The 21,438-nt window shown below is 34.2% G+C and overlaps 1 protein-coding gene across 1 annotated transcript in view; it reads left to right on the top strand.

Annotated features, from left to right (window-relative positions):
• The first annotated feature begins 12,511 nt into the window (after window positions 1–12,511).
• Window positions 12,512–21,438, top strand: part of LOC108763202 (uncharacterized) — a 75,454-nt gene continuing 66,527 nt past the window's right edge. Inside the window, exon 1 of the mRNA XM_018510630.1 lies at window positions 12,512–13,519. Coding sequence (XP_018366132.1) covers window positions 13,397–13,519 — 123 coding nt within the window. The 5' untranslated portion in view covers window positions 12,512–13,396. The remainder of the gene's footprint in view (window positions 13,520–21,438) is intronic.

Below are 21,438 nucleotides of genomic sequence, written 5' to 3'. Positions count from 1 at the left end.
TATCTATGTCCAGACATTTACACAAAACTTCATTATTTGTCATTTCTTTTTCTGTATACTTCATTATTTGTTTATATTATTATTAATCTCAAATATTTTTAAAGATAATCCTTAAATATACAATTAAATTATATAACATTATAATAAAAAAAAGCATTTGAGAATAATAATAATAATAAATCTTGTGTAGTCGAAGAAAATGTCATGTAACATTTGCTTGCGAATATTTTTCTCAGTGTATCTAAATTTTTAGATAATTCAGCAAAATTGTTCTTTCCATGAAGGAATTAATTTTTAGAAGAATTTTTTACGCTTATTTAACATATGGAAACTAAAATGAGCTCAGTATAAATATAATTTACTCATATTACTATCGGAATTCGAAGTACAGTGTAAATCTTATCGCGAGACGTGATTTACTTACAAACGAGATTTTTCGATCTATATCCATGCAATAACAGGATAATAATTTTACTCGAGCCTTGATTCAACGCCTCGAGCACGTTTTACCTAATCACGAAACTTTTTGCGCACGTTCGCGTATGCGTAACCCGGCGAAGTGTTTGTAATCTTATCAGATGCATAATTCATTACCGTGTACCAGATACCAGTTCTTTCCACATACGACAGGGGAGAAATAAATAAATACATAATACATCAGTTTTTCGTGCCGAGTTGCGGTATCTCGAGTGCGGGTGCGTTAAGGGCGCACCGTATTTTCCGGCTTATCTCTCGGGTATACTTGACGAACGAGGATCGTGTTTGCCATAAAGGACAGCATCCGGAGAGAAGGATAGAGGAAAAAAGAGAGAGAGAGAAAAAGAGAGAGAAGCAGTTTCCTGAGCTGTTGCCGAAAATGTTTTCTCGTTCCGCACCGGCTGTTTGTTCGAGTATTTGCGCGTTGGCTATTGACACTCACTCGCAATCGTCGTAGGTACTTCTTTCCTTCCTTACAGCGGCTCTTGTAAAACCCGGTGCTTGTGTCTAGCGCGCCGCGAAGTTAAATGGAAAAGCAAATTTATTGACTCCCGTAAGAGACCATTGTGTGCGGAAAAATTTAAAGGAGCCGCGCCACCGGAAAATCGGAAAGATACCTCAGCGCGTTCTCGTCGCGGAGGATTTCCGGGATTAAACGGCGGATTTCGCGCGGAGAAGTATTAGCATTTGTCGGATCTAACTTGGTAGTTTTCCACTGGCTTTAATACTTTACGGTCTGCGGACTACGGCTAGATCGTCAAAGGCACGCGGTGTTTCGAAAAAGCATTACAAGTTCTAGTGCCGAATGCTAAAAATCATTTGAAACAATAGTAAGAGGATATTGCGATAAATGGTGGATCGAAATGTATTGAAAATCTTTTGAAAATCGATTTATATATATTTCTGTATTAATTATTTCCTGAGATTATATTTTTATAAAAGATTTATTTAAGAAAAATTAAGCGAATCGCAGACAAATTAAGATAACTTTATATTTAAGATAAGTAAAAATTTAGAAAAAAAATTATTATTTAAAGTAAATTACAAAGCAAACAATTTAACGTTTTAAAAAAATCTAATTTATAGTACAAGGAAAAATAATAGATATATGTTTTAAATAATTGTATTATTTTTATGATTGATGCTTTAAGTAGCTAACAGTTCGAATAATAATTAAAAGTAATAGAATTTCGGTAAATTAAGTTTCCATACGATAGAACTTTTCAATTAATTTAAAGTAAATATCAATTGAATTTTAATTCAAGATTCATTTATTTAATTATATATCTAATAATAAAAAGTGGAAAGTTCCGATAAATGTTGAACTTAATCTAGATTTCCTTTTCATTAAAAGAAGACTGACTTCAAATTGGTAAAAAAATGCAATATTAAAAATGATGCTGTATAAGTGGAACAGTGGGAGAAGTTTCCTTATCGTTCTACTTCATAAAATTGTGAGGAGCAAGTACGAATGTGGTCTGCGCTCCGTTGGGTACCGTGATTTCGCGTACGAACTTTCGCGTAATATGACCCTGATTGGCTGCCGAGAACACTCGCGATAGCAGGCAGAGCAAACGTCATATCCGATTTTCACGGTGCGATTGACCCGGTAGTCGGCAGCCTGGCGAAATGGCGGTAAAGTCAACACGTCGATAAAATCCCTTCTCGTCATCGACAATGGCAGCAGCCTGGCGCTACCGTCATGACTATTAAAATATTAGCGAGCATTCATACACGCTTTCCGCTTCTGTGTCCCTATACGATAGAAGTGCAACGTGTCGAGCAAATAAGCGAGATTGCAATTAGAAAAGTAGAGACTTCCCGGTTCGATGGATGTAAATTTATTCATGGAGTTGGTCGAACGCCGCACGCCAAATGGATCGATATTTTCACGAGGATCCCGGAATTTCCGATTCAAATTCCGGAGAGTGCTATTTCAAAACGCATGTCGGAGTAATTTATTTCGTAATTAGAATAATTAAAAATTCTGTTGTAAGAAAAATACGAAATGTAATAATGTTAAATTCAATCGCTCCACTTAAACAGCATTATTTTTTAATAGCGCGTTTCTCGATTAATATTCTTTTTTTAAACAGAGCAAGTCGAACTAATAATGAAAACATTTATTAAAACATTTTAATCTCCATTATGACACAGTTTAACATTAGAACCGCGGTTCTAAATTAACCTAATTACGATTCAAGATAAATCTACCTTTTTACGAGGGAGGGTTGTCACCATAAAAGTAAAATTACTTGTAATTAATTATGATTATTTATGAAAGGTCACAAAAAGCTCTACGTGCAAATCCCAATTAACTTGAAAAAGACTATTAGATGGGTTAAAAATGGCACAACCGCGGTTCTGGTATTAATAAGTACACAATGAAATTCTATTAAAATTCTGTTAATTTTAATTTTAGTAATAAACTATAGTTCTATTATTTATATGGAAACTTAATATTAAAACTTACTCTCTCTCTCTCTTATTATTGCAACACTCAAATAAGTTGATTAAAATATCAGTCATTGAGAAATAATATTTTCATTATCTTTTCCTTCAATGTAAATTAACAAGAAGAATGTTTAATTAGTCGCTTTATAATTTATAACATTCATCTTGCTAGTAAAATAATTTATCAAATTAGCGCGTATTGTAAACTGATAATTTTATTTAAACGTGTATTGTGAGAATTGGTAATTATGTAAACGGAAAAAATCGTCACACACACAATCTTGTAAATTATTTTAATTGTATCGTAATTTTTATTGCATTACAGAGCTATTTAAAACTAACGTTGATGCAATATGGTAAATGGATAATTACCTATCACCCTTCTTGATTCCAACTTAATGAGTATTAAAATTACTTTTTCTCATTAATAATACAGTGTAATCGAAGTTTTATCGTCTCTATATTTTATTGTTAGTCTTGTATCGCTTCCTTCTAAAAATAAGAAACCATCAGGTTCAAACTATCTCATTTATACACAATACGTATAAATATATCTAATATACGTAACTAAATTATCCGCTTTAAAATAGAACAATTATAAATTTTACTCTGGAAATATAAAACCGTAAGCGTTTTTCGGACTATTTCACGGAAAGTCGTAAATATAGAAATCTATTATGAGCGCAGTCTGTCCAAGTTCTAAAATAATCCCATCTCAATCTTGCGATATATATAGGGTGTCCCGAAATATGAGGACAATATTATTACAGTGTGAAACTTCGTGAAAAATTAAGTAACGAAAGTGCATTCCATTTTTTTCCACAAAGTAATTTTTTAAGTATAAATGTTTAAAGTTTGGCCAATCCTAAACGTTGATTAAATATTTTGTTTCGTGTCGGTGATCGCGAAGTGTTCGACATCTAATACCAATGCAATGACTTTTTAACCAACGTTTAGGATTGGTTAAACTTTAAACATTTATACTTAAAAGCTACTTTGCGAAAAAAAAATGGAATGTACTTTTATTAGTTAATTTTTCACGAAATTTCATGCTGTAATAATATTGTTCTCAAATTTCAGGACATCCTGTATATATATTCTCTCACTTCGTACATCTTAAACGCCAAACCCGTTTCACATTCATTCGAGAATACGTCGATTCGGTTACTCCGTCGTTAACGCGGACCCAGAATCCTTCGGTAAAACTCGTGGAGTATTGTCGAAATTAAAAAGGGGGACGGGATGGCAAAGTCGAAGATATTGTCGAGTTTAATTTAAGCGAGAGAACGATGCGCCGTTATCCCTCTCGTTCTTCGCCGGCAGTAATGGTCGGACCCGTCGTCGACTCGTACTACTTGCTGCAAGGACGATGCGGCACGTTTCAGCGAGCAGTTACTGCGATCTTCCTCTTATTTCACGTCGTCGTCGGGGACTTACGGAGAAATAATCATTGTCCTTTTCTTTCGCACATTCTCTCTCGTTGGTAAATAAAAAGACGAAGACTCGAAGAGTCTGTCGAGTCCGAACGAAACAAGTCGGCTTAACCGCACTCACGATTTTCTCTTTGTCTTCCTCTCTCTCTCCCTCTCTCTCTCTCTCTTGTGGTTCATTAAAGTGTCGCAATTGATCGACTGACTGTGTGGATTTTAAAATCTACTTTAACGCGACCTGTCCCTGGGTATATATGTCACAATTTTCCCTCTGCGAAGAGTTTTGATATGAATTTTCCCACCGCGATATGTATTAATTCTCGGGCGGAAAAATGAGGAGCAACGCGCGGCGTAATTTTATTACGGCGAAAATATCATGGAAAATAACGGAGACGAATATTCATAACTTTACGCATACAACGAAGTAGGTTTCCAAAGGCTCTTTGAAACGCTGTTACGTTATCATTACTATTTTGCAGCTGTTTCAAATAGATTCTCAGAAAATGTTAATATAATTGCTCCATTTCGATATAAATTTCTTTAAATAGATACGATATTGCACGCTAGTGCAGAGTATATTTTTATCATTTTTCGCGTTGATAAAATTATAGCTAATCAAAGAAAAGATAACGTTACAATGATCGCACTTTGTCGGTCCAACGCGGGTATTTTGTTCAGCATAATAATGAAAACAAGCAGATTTATCGCAGCGGGCGTACGTAATAACGGAAATGAAGTGAATGGTCTCGCAAGTATTGTCTGACAAAACTTTAGCTTTCATTAGCGAGGTAAATCGAGAATGCACGAGGCGCGCGTTTTGATTCCGCGAGTTACATTTTCCGTATAACAGCAAATATTTAATCGTTGAACATAATTTTTAAACTAAACGTAACAATAATTCTGCCCGCCTGTACCGCGAATGTTCATTAACGTTAAAGGAAATATCGCGTATGCCGGCGTTGTGTGTTTCGAGCAGTTAATTGGTATCCCCGCGCACGTGATATCCGGGCGCATTTGATAAAATTTTGACAAGCAGGATAAGCGGTTCGCGCCGCGAACAAATAAGCGTACCGGCACCGAGATTTGAATTGTTACTCTCGCAGACATCCCGCTCGTTGCCAGTTAAAACTGTAAATTTAATTATTTATTATTTCCGAGCGTGTTAATTAGATTGGAATACAAAATAATAAGTTCTCTCTCTCTCTCTCTCTCTCTCTCTCTCTCTCTCTCTCTCTTGTCTTTGCATCATTATTAAATTAACGCATCATTATAAGATTGAAATCAATCTAATTTGAGATATTAATATTTCAGTTAGCGATTGCGTTTCACGTCCGACAAACCGAATCAGCGCGCAGTTTATAGAGATGAAAAATTTATTTGCAAAATTTGCATACGAATGTTAGTGAGCATCAGCTTCAATCGTAAACAGGATTCTTTCTTTTATTTAGTTATCTTAATCGATTTTTACTTTTTTATTTTTATCGTCTCTACTTAAAACTGTTAAAATTTTATGTACTAATATATTTATCTCAGCCTTTAGTTCATCAGATTGCATTAGAGTGTCTTATTAAAAAGAAGATTCTCTTCTCCGGGAAAAAATTAGTATACGTTCTCGTTGCGACTGTAAATCTCACCCCTACTAATGCTCGCGCATAAACGTTCCCGTTTTTTAAAACTACCTTGATAGTACTCAGCGCAGTTGATGATCTCCTGCTTTAATTAATCCACTTGTGCGAAATGCAGGCAAGAAGTGCATTTCGATGAGAGATTGACGAGAGAGCATGAGCAAAATGTCGAAGAGCGCATAATATAACGAGCTTATCATATTTTCATGCTTTTCATACTCTTGCCGTAATTTCGATAAGCGATCGCGTTATCCTGCGTTTACATCGCGTGTTTGATGCTGTACCTAATCATTATTAATTCCACGTTGAATAATTTCGCGATACTGATGGGAAAGCGCAACAAAAAAGTTTATTCTACCCCGCTGCTAATGTACCTTTTCAGAACACAAAGTCGAGGAAAATATGCATGAGGTGTAATTTCTAATTAGTATTTGGTAAAGCTTGTAATTTTAGTCTTGTTGTACGAAATGGGCAAGTGTAAAATATGAAATTGTCGCATATAAATATTCACGCTGAGAGCGAACGGCGCAGCATTCGATGATGGAACGTAATTCGGTATTGATCGATACTGATGCTTTGTATTCATCGAATATCATTGGCAAATACGTCGTGTTTGACTGCGTTGCGCGTGTGACACATAAATATTTAACACGTGACAAACAGTCCAGCGCAACAAAATTGTGTGGCTCAAACACGCAAGCACGTTTAACTTAATTCCTTATTCATATTTTAGTTGAACTCTCAAAAAATTATTACGTCGACGAGAAAGGCAACCGAACGATATTACGTTCAAATACGCTGTTTAATTTTCATTCTACACATTTGCAATCATTATAAAGCCATACCAGAATTTAATCAAAATAAATAATAAAGCAAAAAATTAAACACTTATTATTCGAACAAATAATAGAGACAATTATAGGTGCATTAAGAATAGCAGTATTCAGTAAACAGTATGCAAAGTATGTAACAATCAATACTTTAATAATTTACCGACATAAATTTTTGAATTTTTATTGTGATTCGACATTGTACATTGTCAGTAAATTATTGAAGTATTGATTGTTATGTACTTTGCACACTGTTTTCTGCGCGGATTCATAATGTCTCTTTAATTGTTTTATTATTTGTTTAAATCAAAATAAAGTAAAGTTATCAGACGCTCCTTTTTTCGGAAAAATCTCCAGACTTTTATTTCTTATTGATAGTAATTTAAAGAATGAGAAACAATAAAAACATTTTTAATATTAAATTTCGGTTTAATTTTAATGCAGTTGGTTAAGTAGACTAAAACGATATACAAAATAACATTAGTTTTATATATGGCTTACTTTTATTTTAAAAAATGAAAGAAAAACCTGTTCTCAGATTCAGTCAACAAAATCTGGTAATAATAATCTTATAATAAAATATTACTGCTAATGCAGCCGCGAAAATGAGGGAAGGTCGCGTGAAGGACGAAGTGCAAAATTGAATTGCGAGACTTCCAATTATTGTATCGCACGACATGTACATAATTATTTTCACGAGTCATGCATCTTCGCCTGCGCGATTAGTCATACTTACATTCGTGAACTTATGAAACGCGGTCGACCAGCAAAAAGGAATGGGCTGCGAACGCCGAGTTAACAATCGATCTCCTTGGAGAGCAAGACTGACAGCACGTCATTCCGGTAAGTACGGGCTAACAACTTCGGAGTATAGTTCTCCGCCGAGAATTCGTGACGTCTCTGAAGCGAGGAGAATTAATAATACCGTAAGCCGAATGGTAGAAAATGAGGATGATATTGCATTTTGCTTTTCGTTTCCTTTTTGCCTGAGAAGCTTAACAAAGTTTTTATATCGTGAATTACATCGATTGTTTCGTAACAAATACCAGGAAACGATAATTTTCTGTAGTAAGCTGCTCTATTTCAATCGATATATCACAGTAATTTAAATTAATTCCACAGTTTAAAAATATAATATATAATATATATAATATAAAGTATAAAAATCATTTTTGAAGTTATTCAAATATCTCGAATGTTTTACATTTTTATAAACATTTCGCAATATTATAAATTGTAAATTTTTGTGGGAAATATTAATTTGTTTAATAATCCAGTAAAGAATTTTGTTTATACTTTCGTACACTGGTCAATATCGTGTAGTATTATTAGTAATTATTATTTACATAAAATGCCTTAACAAAAATTCAGCTAAAATATTAGGTTACTAAGTTACTAAGTTACTATTATTAAGTTACTAAGAAAAAAAAACAGTAATTATTCCTATTGACTTAGTGATAGAATTTGCTCAATATTTGTAACTTTAAAAATTTTATATCCTAATAATAAATTCCTTCGACGTTCGCAAGAAATTATTTTTTATCAATTATTAGAACAGAAAATGATTATTTTTGAAAAAATGTTTTTTAAATATTAATTCCATCCTTGTAAAGTTAATTGACATTTGACATACCTTGAAAAAATGTAGAAAGACTTCTACAATATTTAACAAACACGATTTAAAAAAATAAAATAAAAAAGAACAGATTAATTTTGAAAATGCAATTTATTTTGAAATTGCAAATTAATTTTGAAAAAATATAGTAGATATTACAAGAAGCTCCACTATCTCGCATTCTTCATTTACAAGCACCTTCCCAACAAGTATTTTGCCTCACGTGACATATTACATTTGAATTATATCACGCATGTAATTAATATCTTTATGAAATGCAAAATAAACCCATTAATACAAAGCATAATATTATTTCGTGCTACGCAGAAAACGCAATTAGATCTCGCAGTAACATGATGATCTTCGACGTTTCTTAAGAGAGTCTGTGTCAAGCCTGTCCAATTTGAACTCCCATCCAAAACGCAAAGCCATCGAAATAAAAAAAATTCAATGTGAGTAAGATTTTAGGAACTATAAAGTATTTAATAAGCGTCACTTAGATGCGTATCAACACTTTACAGTCTCCGAAATTTTACATACATTGAATTCTTTTACGATGGCTTTGTGTTTTGACACCTGAGCTCAAATTGGACAGGCGTGGTTTATGTCCACGGAAATATTAAATATAAATGAACTCCATGTGTGTAAACGCGCTTTATTCTCTTAAGCGACGTGAAAAATATTTTACTTGTAGTACGCAGGTGTGTGGAGAACAGACATTAGCGGATCCAGAAATTTGTGAATCGGGCCATTGGCTCGCCTCAAGTGAAAATTTTTTTAACATCAAATATAAAAAGATAGAACATAAAATTATTATTTAAATTATTACATTAAAAAATTTATTTAAATGTATGAACATAAAAGTATTATTTTAATGTATTCATAAAACATTTTATTTAAAATCATATTAATACAAAAAAAAAGAATAATAAAATCTATATTTTTTACATCTAGGAATTTTTAAATTAAAAAATATTTTTAGAATATTAGAATTGTGTGAGTGAACATTTTTAAAATATTAAAAATATATATAACATTTTGCTGTAAATATTTTTAAAAAAGGAGACCAAAAAGAGGAGCCTCCATGACCTCCTGTGGTTCGCCAGTGAGAGCGGGAAAACTTGGGAAGAGACATGTACCTGCCCAGATACTTTACACGGTTACTCGTGGCATACGTAGTGCACTTCTGACTCGTTCCAGACATCTTGGCTCGCAGAGTCGGGTGCTCACGATCTCGTCGTTGCTACTCTATCAACGATGGCAGCACGCGGACTGCGCCATACGGCGGTTTCAATGAACGAATTAAACTCTCATTGTAGCGATGCGGTCACCACGATGGCGATGGACACAGCTCCGGGCCGTTCATTCCCCGCGTCCCGTTCCTCGTCTCTCTCACGTCTTATCATCTTGGTCTGCAGAGCTTCACGAGTTCTATCCTCCTCTTTGCCGTTTCCGGTACAATGCTCTCTTCCTCTCTCATTTCTCTATTATTGCTCACACATCTCTTTGCGGATCCAGCATTTTCCCGCGTTTTTTATCTCGCTGCATTTTGTGCTCTGCAAGCCATGAAATTGTCGGTTTAACGATTACAACTTTGTCCTTGAGATACTTCTCGTCACTCTTAGATCTCGTAATTAGACATGTATTAACTACAAGAGATTATTCGTTCATTTATATAAAAGAGAAGCAAGAAGGTTTACAATTACAAAGAGGAATATTTGCGCGTCTAAGCAAAAGAATGTAAATGCAAAAGTGTAAATGCGGAAGACTTTTTTCGGAAACAAAAAATCTTTCTGGACTTGCAAAATCACAACCATGCACTTTAAAGATAAATTATGCAAATAAATAAAGGAAGATAAATATGTATGTACGGAAATATATAAAATGATCGACACAGTCTCTTTAAGATAAAATAAAATGACGATTAATTTTTTTTTAGAGAGAACTCAAATTCTTTCAGCAGCACAAAAATTGAACGTATTTTCAAAAGGTAGTTTCAAAAGGTCTGCAAGTCGATTGATTTCTATCACAGCTTTATAAAGGTTATTCTGATTCTCTAAAAAGGTCGACCTCCTAAAAAAAGATCTCAAACTGATTTTTCCGTGAAAGTCGATTTTTCTAAGCAAAGACCATTTCAATCTTTTTGTGAAGAATCACTTCTTTCCTAACAAAGTTTGGTTTTGAATTAATCTTTTTCTCATTATTATATATTTCAGAGGTGTGAAAGTAATGGCTGCGTCTTAGATATTTCTTTTTTCAAAATTAATATCATCGTGTAATTTTCAATTGCGGTAATAATGGTTCTTTGCTCTTTCAGAACGATAACGCGTAATAAGACGTGAAACATTAAGATGTCGGTCAATCCAAAGCCCTATCTTGCCCAGCAGAAATTCCCGATTCGGCTATTGTGGCTCTATGAGTACGATTTGAGGTGTAAGATATTTGGTGCGGTCGATATGATCCCGATGGTATTGTGGAAACTCGAAAGAGGAAGTTTCAAGGAGAAGTTTCCAAGGAAACTGTAAAGCTCGAAATATTCGTGAAATTTTCTTTTCACATGTAATCTTTTTCCTTTCCCATATATCTGTGCATTTTTCGAATAAAGAATGATGTATAGATATATAAAAATTACCATTATATAAGCATATGAAGAATTATAAAATTATATGCACATAAAAATTAGAATTATATAAGGAAACGTATTAAATGTATTAAAAAATTTAATGTTAATTCTCGTAATTTATCGCTTTATCCGCAACAGGCTACGAGAGAATCGTTCATCTGTGGCGAATTATCCGTGTGAATTATTTCTATAGAAATAAATCCATGAGGAAAAGAAGAGGCTCTCAAAAAGAAAAGTGTTTCACTTATCTCAATGTTTATGGATTGTATATGTCATAAGATCGTTTGAGTTAAAATTATTTCTCTTTAGCACGGAGGAAACATCGCATAGAAATAATATTCTTTTCGGTTTAAAAAAGCTCGCATTTTTCGTATTTTCATGTTTAAAAAGCAGAATACCTTATACAGAGGATAATCCTTTTATTTTCAAATATAATTTTTATTTATAAAATATAATAATTATATTTTCAAGAACCACATCTTTAAGATCAAAACGGCGATTAACTGTTTCTTTTAAAGAAAGAATTCAAATTCTTTCCGCAGCACAAATAGGGCGTATCAGTAAAGTTTCTCAAAAGGTTCACAGGTTTCTATTCCACCCGCGTTTGTACCTTCCCGTTTGTATCTCGTAATTTGCAACATCTTTATCGCGCGATACTAGGTATCATGAGATGACTATGGTCCCATAGCGAACAGCGGGGGATAACAGTCCCGTCGGCCATCCCATATTGTCTCCGTTTTCAGATTCCCTCGCGATCTCCTCCGTCGCTTTTCCGCCCAACGTCGTTTTCTCTCCCCCTCCCCCCCCCCCCCCCCCCCTCTCTCTCTCTCTCTTACTCTCTCGCTCCGTTCTGGCGTCGCGACGGAGGAAGGACGGACGTGGCGTGCCGTGCTGTACCGAACGAGGACCAGCGCAGCACAGAGCAGCTGGAACGTCAGAGTGCCCTCCGACTTCGTCGCGTACACATCCCTCCCTGCGGAGATCGCGGCTATATCGGCGACGTGTTGCGAATCGTGTTACGCGATCGTATACGCATACGCGAACGGGAACGAATAGTACGATACCTATAGGTCTCATCCATTTATCCGTCTATCGTTCGGTGGATACGCTTGTGATATTGCGACTGTCCGAGAAAGCCCGCTCGCTTTCGCAGCCACGAGAGAGGGGAGGGCGAAAACGGAAATTGAAAACGACGGTACAGCAATCCGACCAAACGGATCGGAGAGAGGGAGAGAAACTAAACCTCATTCCGCGCGGAATTACGAAGCTCGCCTTCGAGTTTCTCTCGATTACATCGCCACGGTATTTCTGTCCGTATCTCAGGAATTATCTCCGAAAATCCGTCGGCGAAAACGTCCTGTCTGATTATTGGGGATTTTACTATACCAGTGAGAGAGGAGTAACCGTCGGAAAAATTGTCCTCTTTCCGAGAGAAGGAGCTCCGCGCGATCGTTCGTAGGATTTCAAAGTTATCGCTACGTGTCAACGGCGACGGTTCGTTGCGTCGCTCGATTCTTAGTGAAGTGAATACAACACGTTTTACAGTTTTCTCGAGTGAAAAGCGAAAAATTTTTTATCTTCCACTCGAGAAACACTTGATCGATTTAGGATGGACATCTGGAAGAAGTGACGCTCGTAAAGTTTTCGGTGGCGCGTTTTTCCACGCGTGGTACTCCGATTTTCCCCGCGAGCCGCGGGCGAATCTGAAGAGAACCGAAGTGCGTAGAAGTGGAGGCGCTCGCGGGAGATCGGGCACGATGCGCTGAAGGAGCTTCGATCATTGTGGGTCAAAAGCGGGGCGGCCTACAGGCGCGCTGGACATTAAGTTAAATCACTTCGGCATCGAGAACGGGACGGGCAAATAGTGTAATAGTGATAAGGCGAGTGAGGGAGAGAGAGAGAGAGAGAGAGAGAGAGAGAGAGAGAAAGAGAGCTGAAGTTAGAACAGAGTCGCGTGACCTGATCAACTTGGTTCACGACGTCGCTATACTGTCGCGAAGAAGCGTTTTGCTGTTTCAATAAAAAGAAACTTAAATACAACGTGAGAGGAAAAAGAGAATATTTGGAATCTTTTTGAGATATCACCCAAGGCGGCGATGGTGAAAGACGCAAAAGCGAAGAGCAGAAATCTCCTTTAAAGTACATTACATTGATAACGACGGATAGAACAGATGTAATTGAGCATTCACGTGGAAGGGCACGGTACATACGCGCGCGTAAGTAAAGACGTACGAGATCAGTACAAAAGATTGGGAGATCTGACGAGCGCGAGTGGTTGTATTAATTGCCCTGTCGTAACTGGGTTTTGTAAGGTTCGCGTTTAATTAGTTCGGGGTCTAACGATGAAGTGGTGCGTGTTGGTGTTGGTATTCGCCGGTTTGACTAGGGGCGATAATGCCATCGATACGAACAACATCTTCAATTGTCCGGATCTCAATGCTCAAGATGAGATAGACATCGACAAGGTATGTGTATGCTGCCATTATCGCTGTTTACTGTCGTTACGTAAACCCGGTGGAAATATAGAGCGATGAAATAAGTATTTTTGCACGCCCTGCATCTTCAGCGCGAGATAATTTTATACTGAGTAATCCATCCTAATATCTTAACAGACAAATATTTTGAAAAGTATCCCCCTCGAAACCATTACACTTTTGTTTAAAATGTTTCAAATGCATCTTCCATATTTTTCGAAACATTTGTCTGTTAAAATTAAAATAAAGAGAGAAGTGCATGTTACTGAAGTGACACCATATAATACGTAAATATTTTTTAATATTTATATATATTACATATTTGCAAATATTTTCTAAATATTGTGTGTTGTTTGAGATATAATAATGCTTTATCATGTACTTAATTGAGATAACGTATTATGATGTCATTTTAGTAACATGTACTTCTCTCTTTATTTTTATTTTAACAGACAAATATTTCGAAAAATATAGAAGATACGGAAAATATTTTAGACAAAAGTGTAATGGTTTCGAGAATATTTTTCGAAATATTTGTCTGTTAAGAGATTAGGATACATTACCCAGTATAAAATTATCTCGCGCTGAAGATGCAGGGCGTACAAAAATACTTATTTCATCGCTCTATATATAAAACTTATTTTAAATAATCTGTAAATATTTTTGTGGTCTTAGATTTAATAGATCATAAACATTTATTACAAATATCATGAAATATCGATTTATATTAAATTCTATATAATAGCGGCTTTCCGACCAAATAAAAATAAAAATAATTATTCAAGAATCATAAAAGCCAACGCAAGATATTAGTGCAATGTTCTATTTATTTTTCATACATAACGATAATATAACGATAAACGTTTCGACCTTAGGTTAAGTTATCTTCAGTATCAGAGCATAAATGATAAGGTATCTATCTTCAGTCGTGCATTATTTAACGCCACATAAATTTATTACGCATGACTAGCCCAAGGACTAGCCTTAACATTACAAGAATTATTGTAAAGAAATTGACGAGCTTATTGTTCTCACAGAAATTGGGACTTGTGTGAGACATTAAGATGTCAGATCGTTTTATGGAAAAATCTGGACTGATAACACAAGATAGGTGTAATCTTATAGGACGAAATGAAAGGATTAATTGAGACTATTAAAACATCATACAAGTATATGTAAAATTTATGTGGCGTTAAATAATGTAAGACTAAAGATAGATACTTTATAATTTTTCTGATACTAAAGATGATGTAATCTAACAATAAGATCGAAACGTTTATCGTTATATTATCGTTATATATGAAGGATAAATAGACATTGCACTAATATCTTGCGTTGGCTTTTATGCTCCTTGAATAATTATTTTATTTATATTTATCATAAATATTATAGAAAATATTTAGTGTATATTTTAATATATAGACTAAATATTTTATATAATATTACGAATAAAATTTTACATAAAATATGTATAAAATATTTATATAACATTTAAAAAAATGAGTAGTAATAAATATTTATCATAAATATTCTGTGCTGTCTGGGACGGTAAGAAATTTCTTCTTTAAATTATGCAGGAAAAGATGAAATGTTAAAATATCTTCTTGTTCTTTGTAACTTTTATCACTCCTCTCCTGTAGTACATTAGTCATATAATTACAGGCGTTTCCGTCTTTTATGTGTCATAAATTTAACTCATTCTCGACTCTTGTCAGAGATATGTAGCGTTTAGGAACGTTTGGAGAACGCGTCGGTCTTTTTCTCTCGCGAATTTAAAGAGTACGCGCCTGAAAAAGGATGATAATTATAAAAGATCTGTAGTTCTTGAGACATTCAACAAAGTGTTTAGTTACAGATACGTAAAATGGCGTTTGGATAAGATGTCTGGGTAACGGCATAATATATCAGACTTTTAATATGTTCCCCGTCACGAGCATTACTCGATGCCCGCCAATAATTCACCGGTGCGTCATAAGCATCACTCGCCGCGGCCGTGTATGCATTTGCCTTAATATAAACTTTCGGCGTTCTCGCGAATATCGGGAAAGAAAAATGTTTGTCGTTGCGCAAACGCGCCATTGCACCTTCGCGATATTGGGCAAGCACAACTAAAATTTGTCAACGTGATTTTCACGTACTACTGCCACGACATATTGATTTCACGTTAATTAATTATTTCGTTTAATTTTCACCTCTCATTAAATAAAGATAAACTCTATCAATATTAATATCGCCGTCCCAGTTATCCTAGCCTAACACGTTCGTTACATACATCAGTAAACGTCTCGTAAATGTGCCTAAAATATTCATAAATATTTTGCATTAATCGTTCGAGGTGCGTGAAGGATGCAATTTAAATTGTATAATCGAAAATGCGAAAATAAGCCCCTTTTAATCAATCGTCACAAAACTTGGAATGCAAAACCACAAATTTAAAATAAATCGGATACGTCCCTCCGGATATATTAAACGAATAAATGTACCACTGATGAATGTAATATGAATAATGCATTGAGAACAATTTCTGGAAATAAACGAATCAGAAGCTTCTGATTCATATCAACCAGATTTCTGATTATATATATCTCAACTGGAATTTTAATAGATTCAACAAAATCTAATTTGTTCATTTTCAACCAAAATTCCAAAATTAATGCAACCAGACGCTTTTTCCAGTGCGGCATTTTTAAAATAACATTTGTTTTATTAATAACAAAATAGTAATCACATTGAAGAAAGAAAATAGAAGAGTTGTCAAAAAAAGCTCGTTAACTCAATAATATTTAGCTTGAAACGTGAACCTTTGTGTTATATTCAAACGTTTGTACAGCGCCCTACCCAATTTGCTCTGGCTACAGATTTTACATGTTAAACTAAAAGAATAACGTTCGTTTTCGACAGGAGCGTCAATGTTCATGTACAAGCAGTTGAAAATGGAAAAACTTCGACGAATTAAGCTGTAAAAGCATATATTGACGATAAAATCATTTAAATATGAATTTAATTTAACAGATTTTTAAATTTAAAGTCAATCGAATCGGCCCCCCATTACTAAACATGCATTTTGAAGACACTCTAAAAAGAGAATCGGTAAACGCCAATCTTGTTACCGTATCGTTTGTATGCACGATGTATATGCTCGCGCACTGTATATGCTATGTACGTAACATGGCACGTCCATTGATTAAACTAGATTTAACGGCACTGTGTGTCATGGCCTCAAAAAGCAGGTCAACCATTTCTTCCTTTACGAAAAAAACCGCCGAAATATTTATTTCGCCAGTTAATGGACGTACGGCGAATTTGCATTTTTCTAGTACATGAAACGCCACTTCCAGCTCCCGTTGCGCAATTATTTTTAAAGTAATAAAAGCAACTGTGCGTGATTAAACAGACCGAAATGCGCGAGCGTCGCTAATGAGATCCTAATACCTCGAAATCACGACGAATATAAAAATAGTGATTTTTTAAAATTACTTTTTTTAAAGCAGAGGATGCAGCTGTGTGTATATATATATACACATATATATATATATGTACATATATATATATATATATGTACCAGTACTACAATCGGACCGTACAATCGTTATGGACGAACCGCATAATGGTTCGCAGTTGGGCGCAGCCTAAAGTATCGTTAATTCAAAACAATTACGAGTTCCTGGCACGCTGCCTCTATGAAGTTGTCGAGTTGCTCCGGCTTATAGTTACACACGGAGTGCATTAAGTGCCGGTCATAATTTAAATGGTCGCGTCCAAGACTTGTAATTCCAATCCCACGAGGTTAGCCGTACATGTAATAAATGAATCACTTTTTTTACCGCGTACCAAACCTTTCTTTGTTGCAGCGATACAAAGCGGAAAGTCGCAACGCCATAAAAAATTGCTAAATGCACAATTAAAATGTTTGAAGAATTATGCGAATCGGTTACAAAATTATCTAATTGATGTACATACACGAATTCGAATTATTACGAGTATTTGAATTCGGAACTTACGCTATTCGATAATTGGAATACCAATGTCTCTATCGGAATATTAATATATATGTCTAACGTATATATATGAATTTCGATTTGGATTATCGATGCTTGTTGGGCACACAAAGTGTAAAGGTTAAGTCATGCTTAGCTTAGGGCATCACGCAGGGTGCATTAAGTGGTCGTTATGAATTAAATCGTCGTGTTCAAGACCCGTTATTTCAATGGAGCAAGGTTACCCGTACACTAACATGGCTATGGTGCTGTGCTTTCTAAGTATTCGATACATTAGCGGCGATCAATAATCCTAAAGCAACTATACATACTGTACGTTCATCTACGATGTAATTTTAATTAAAATATTCTTGATTGCTTATTTTATTTATACATATAAATAATTAAGTTCACATAATTTTATAATGTAAAAAATCGCTTAGATTAATTTAAAAACTTTAAACAATCGACATTAAAAATTTTAATAAAGTATTTTTATATGATTTAAATTTAATGAATTATAACTTTATTTTCTCATTAATGCCCACGCCAAAGCTAATTAGTGAGTTTTCTCGGAAATTTGTATACCAGAGTATTAAATTAATTATCTCCTAATGTACCGGACTTAATTTGTTAGGAACGCTTTGAAATTGTTGAATAGTATTTTTATCCATAGAAGCACATAGAGAGAGAGAGAGAGAGAGAAGTTATATAAATTTGACTTTAATTTTTCTACAAAATGCGCTAAGCTTCGTAAATTATACAAATACAAATAAATTCAATCAATAAATAAATTAAAATTTAAAGAATAACGCATGTATACAACTTTTGTTTGAATACAGTGTTCATAAAAAATTACAGCAATTCTTTACATTTTTTTATAGGAATTGCTTCGACAAGGATTTATTTTATTGTGTTATTGCGTGCTACCAATTTCCGAACAAATTGAATTTATTGTAAATTGAATTATTTTGGTTTTACCCTCTCCTACAAATTAAAGAGAGGGAAAGAGAAAAAACAGAGAGAAAAAGAGGCAATCAGCAATTGCGGAGATATATCGCACACATTTACAGATGCAACCTTAACAAAATTTGTCTCCCAATGTATTTCAAGAATTATTTTATGCCTTCGTTTTAATGCTGTCGAGTTAACATCTGAAAAGGCTATCTTTTCCCGTATCTTTTCCGATATCCTTCGCATAAACCGGACTTTCGTATTATCAAGGCTTTCGTCGTAGTACACTGAAAAAAAATCTTAATTTAAAAAAAATCTTAATTTAAAATTTCTTTGCTTGTATTAAAAAAAATTATTTATTTGGATCAATAAAAATATCTTTGAGAAAATAAGATATTGCACACACACACACGCACACACACACACACACACAATAAGATATTTTATAAATAATTTTGTTTAATACGAGCAAAGAAATATTTCTTCGAAATTAAGATTTTTTTTCAGTGTACGATAAACTCTCGACGTATCTCTCTTCGTCAACAGGATTCTTATAAACTGTATTTTACAACAGTGTAATGAGTCAAGAGAAAAGTCCAACTTATTTGTGGGAAAGAAGAATAATATCTATATCCGAGAAAAGCGGAAGGGAGAGGGAAAAATAAAAGAAAAAAAGAGAGAGAAAAAAGAAACTGAGAGGTCTAAAAATTATTTTCCCGGATAAAACCTGGGATAGTTTCCAGTGCACATCGTGTTTTATAGCCAAATAAATCACATTTTTATTTCTTTAATCTGTGGTAAAAAAATCGACAGTTGATATTAAAATAATAATTAATGGCTAAGCGATAAAAAAGGGTTGATACAATTATAAATCACAATTTCAAAATTCCAAATACATTTGTCGTTTTATAATAATACGAATGAAATGCTCGCCAATTCAAATTCACAAAAACATAATTTGAGTCGCGAATATTTAATTCTAATTTCTATTTTTCTATGTTTATATTTAGGAGATTGTTTGTCATTATTTTCAGAAATAAAAGAATATCTAATGAGGTCGATTTTTTATGTGCTTGTATTTCGGAACAGTCGGTCTAGAATTCTAGAAAATAGCATGAAATAAGCTGTTCCTGTAAATGGTTCGTCTGTCACGTGTTGAGAGCGAATGCTGAGAGCAAACTGCATCTGTGGCGCTTTCATTTGCAACCGCATCGTAACGGAGAACACAAAATCGCTGCCACGGCAGGCGTTATCTTGCTTGTAAAAAAAGAGGGAAAAAAGGAAGAAACTTTCCTCCGCGCTTTCCGTTGAAAAGGCTTTCGGTGTAAGTTTTCGCGGCAGACAATAAACCACGGTCATTTCTCATTGTTCCGTTTGTATGGCGCATTGAGAGAGGGGGTATTCACCGACGACATCGAAATTTATTTCCGGATTTATTCCTTAAACTTTTCGCATCAGTAATTAGCGTGGCTTAGAATTTATTGTACAAGTAGCAGGTGTTTGCATTATAAGCAACGAAATTGAGGAGATATTAAAGTGCAGTCTCTCAAGTCGGGTGAGTTTCAATTTAGAAAAAGGAGACTTTAAGTTCCATTTTAAAAATTAATTTTTATAATGACTAATTCTTTCATTTTGGAAACGAAAAGTCGTCCCGAAATAAGGATTTTGCGTGTAATACGGAAAGAACGGTTTTGCTAAAGTATGTAAATTTATCTAGATACTGAAAACAATTATCTATATAGATCTGAAAACAATTTTGTTAGATCATGAAAATAATTATTATGGACGTACAAGCTGGTTGCATAACACAAATTTCACTGCGCGCAGTTATATTTCTGAGATAAATTTACTTAAAATACATATATGTATATATGTACTAGTCTAAGTACATCTCTCTCTGAGTACATCTAGTAACATCTAACTCTGGCCGTAATTGGCGTTACTCATATTTAGTTGATTTATTCATATAAACCTGTTTCTAATCTTAATACTGGTTGCTAGAATATCAAAACTTTTTGCAGCATTTCTCATTATGTTTGAGCGTTCTACGTAATTATTTTGATAGTTCAATAAAATTATTTTTGGAAATCTAGCTAAATTTTTAGATACTCACTCTCTAAATTTGAATCAGTGGATAGTCACCAATTACCCAGTGGCATACTTGGCATACACTGCAGATAATCAGTGAAGTTCAACTAAAAAAGGAAAAATGTTTGAGCACTACATAACTAAAATACTGATATTTACACGTTAATTTCAATCTTCCAATGCCATATTCGTTGAATTTATGCACTAAAACAAGGTTAGTTAAATGACATAATAAAGATGAGCTAGGTTAGGGATCTCACATTTCATTCACTGATTACCAGTGGCACTGATATCAGTGATTATCCACTGTTTCAGATTTAGATAGAGAGCAATAAAATAATTCTCTCCGTGCAGTTATGTGATACTTTAAAAGGAGGCTATGTTGAAAAATAAGTTAAATTTTGGTAAAAAAAAAATATAAAAAAAAATTAAAAAATCACTTTTGTCATCAAATACGTAGCTACCAAATAAACAATAAGAAAGGTCGAGCATATGCCACATACTAGATCTTGTTAGTGAAAAATATCTTACATATATTAAAGTATAAAATTTACAAAAATTAATAAATAAATATAATTATTACAAAAATAATAAAAAACATATGATTAAAGAAAAAAATTTATAAACGTTTCGGCCTTGAATATGACCATCTTCAGTATTAAATTAGTATCTCAAAAATAATATTGTAAAAAAATCACTGATTTATCAAACTGCTTATATAGGGCAGTTACTTCATGACCAACTTTGCGGAGAATCTTCTTTTCAAAATTTTAATCTGAAGTTCAGAATGTCATAATAAGCGTGCTCCTCGAGTCGTCGGCTGTACGTCTTTCCGGCTAGCGGACGTACGGGTGGAACGCCGGTGGAACGTGGATTAGTGTATGTACGTGC

Source organism: Trachymyrmex cornetzi, unplaced genomic scaffold (genome assembly GCF_001594075.2).
Source record: "Trachymyrmex cornetzi isolate Tcor2-1 unplaced genomic scaffold, Tcor1.1 scaffold345, whole genome shotgun sequence".
NCBI classification, from domain to species: Eukaryota; Metazoa; Arthropoda; class Insecta; order Hymenoptera; family Formicidae; genus Trachymyrmex; species Trachymyrmex cornetzi.
Note: the sequence above shows the minus strand (reverse complement) of the source record. Positions and strands in the feature narration are given on the sequence as shown.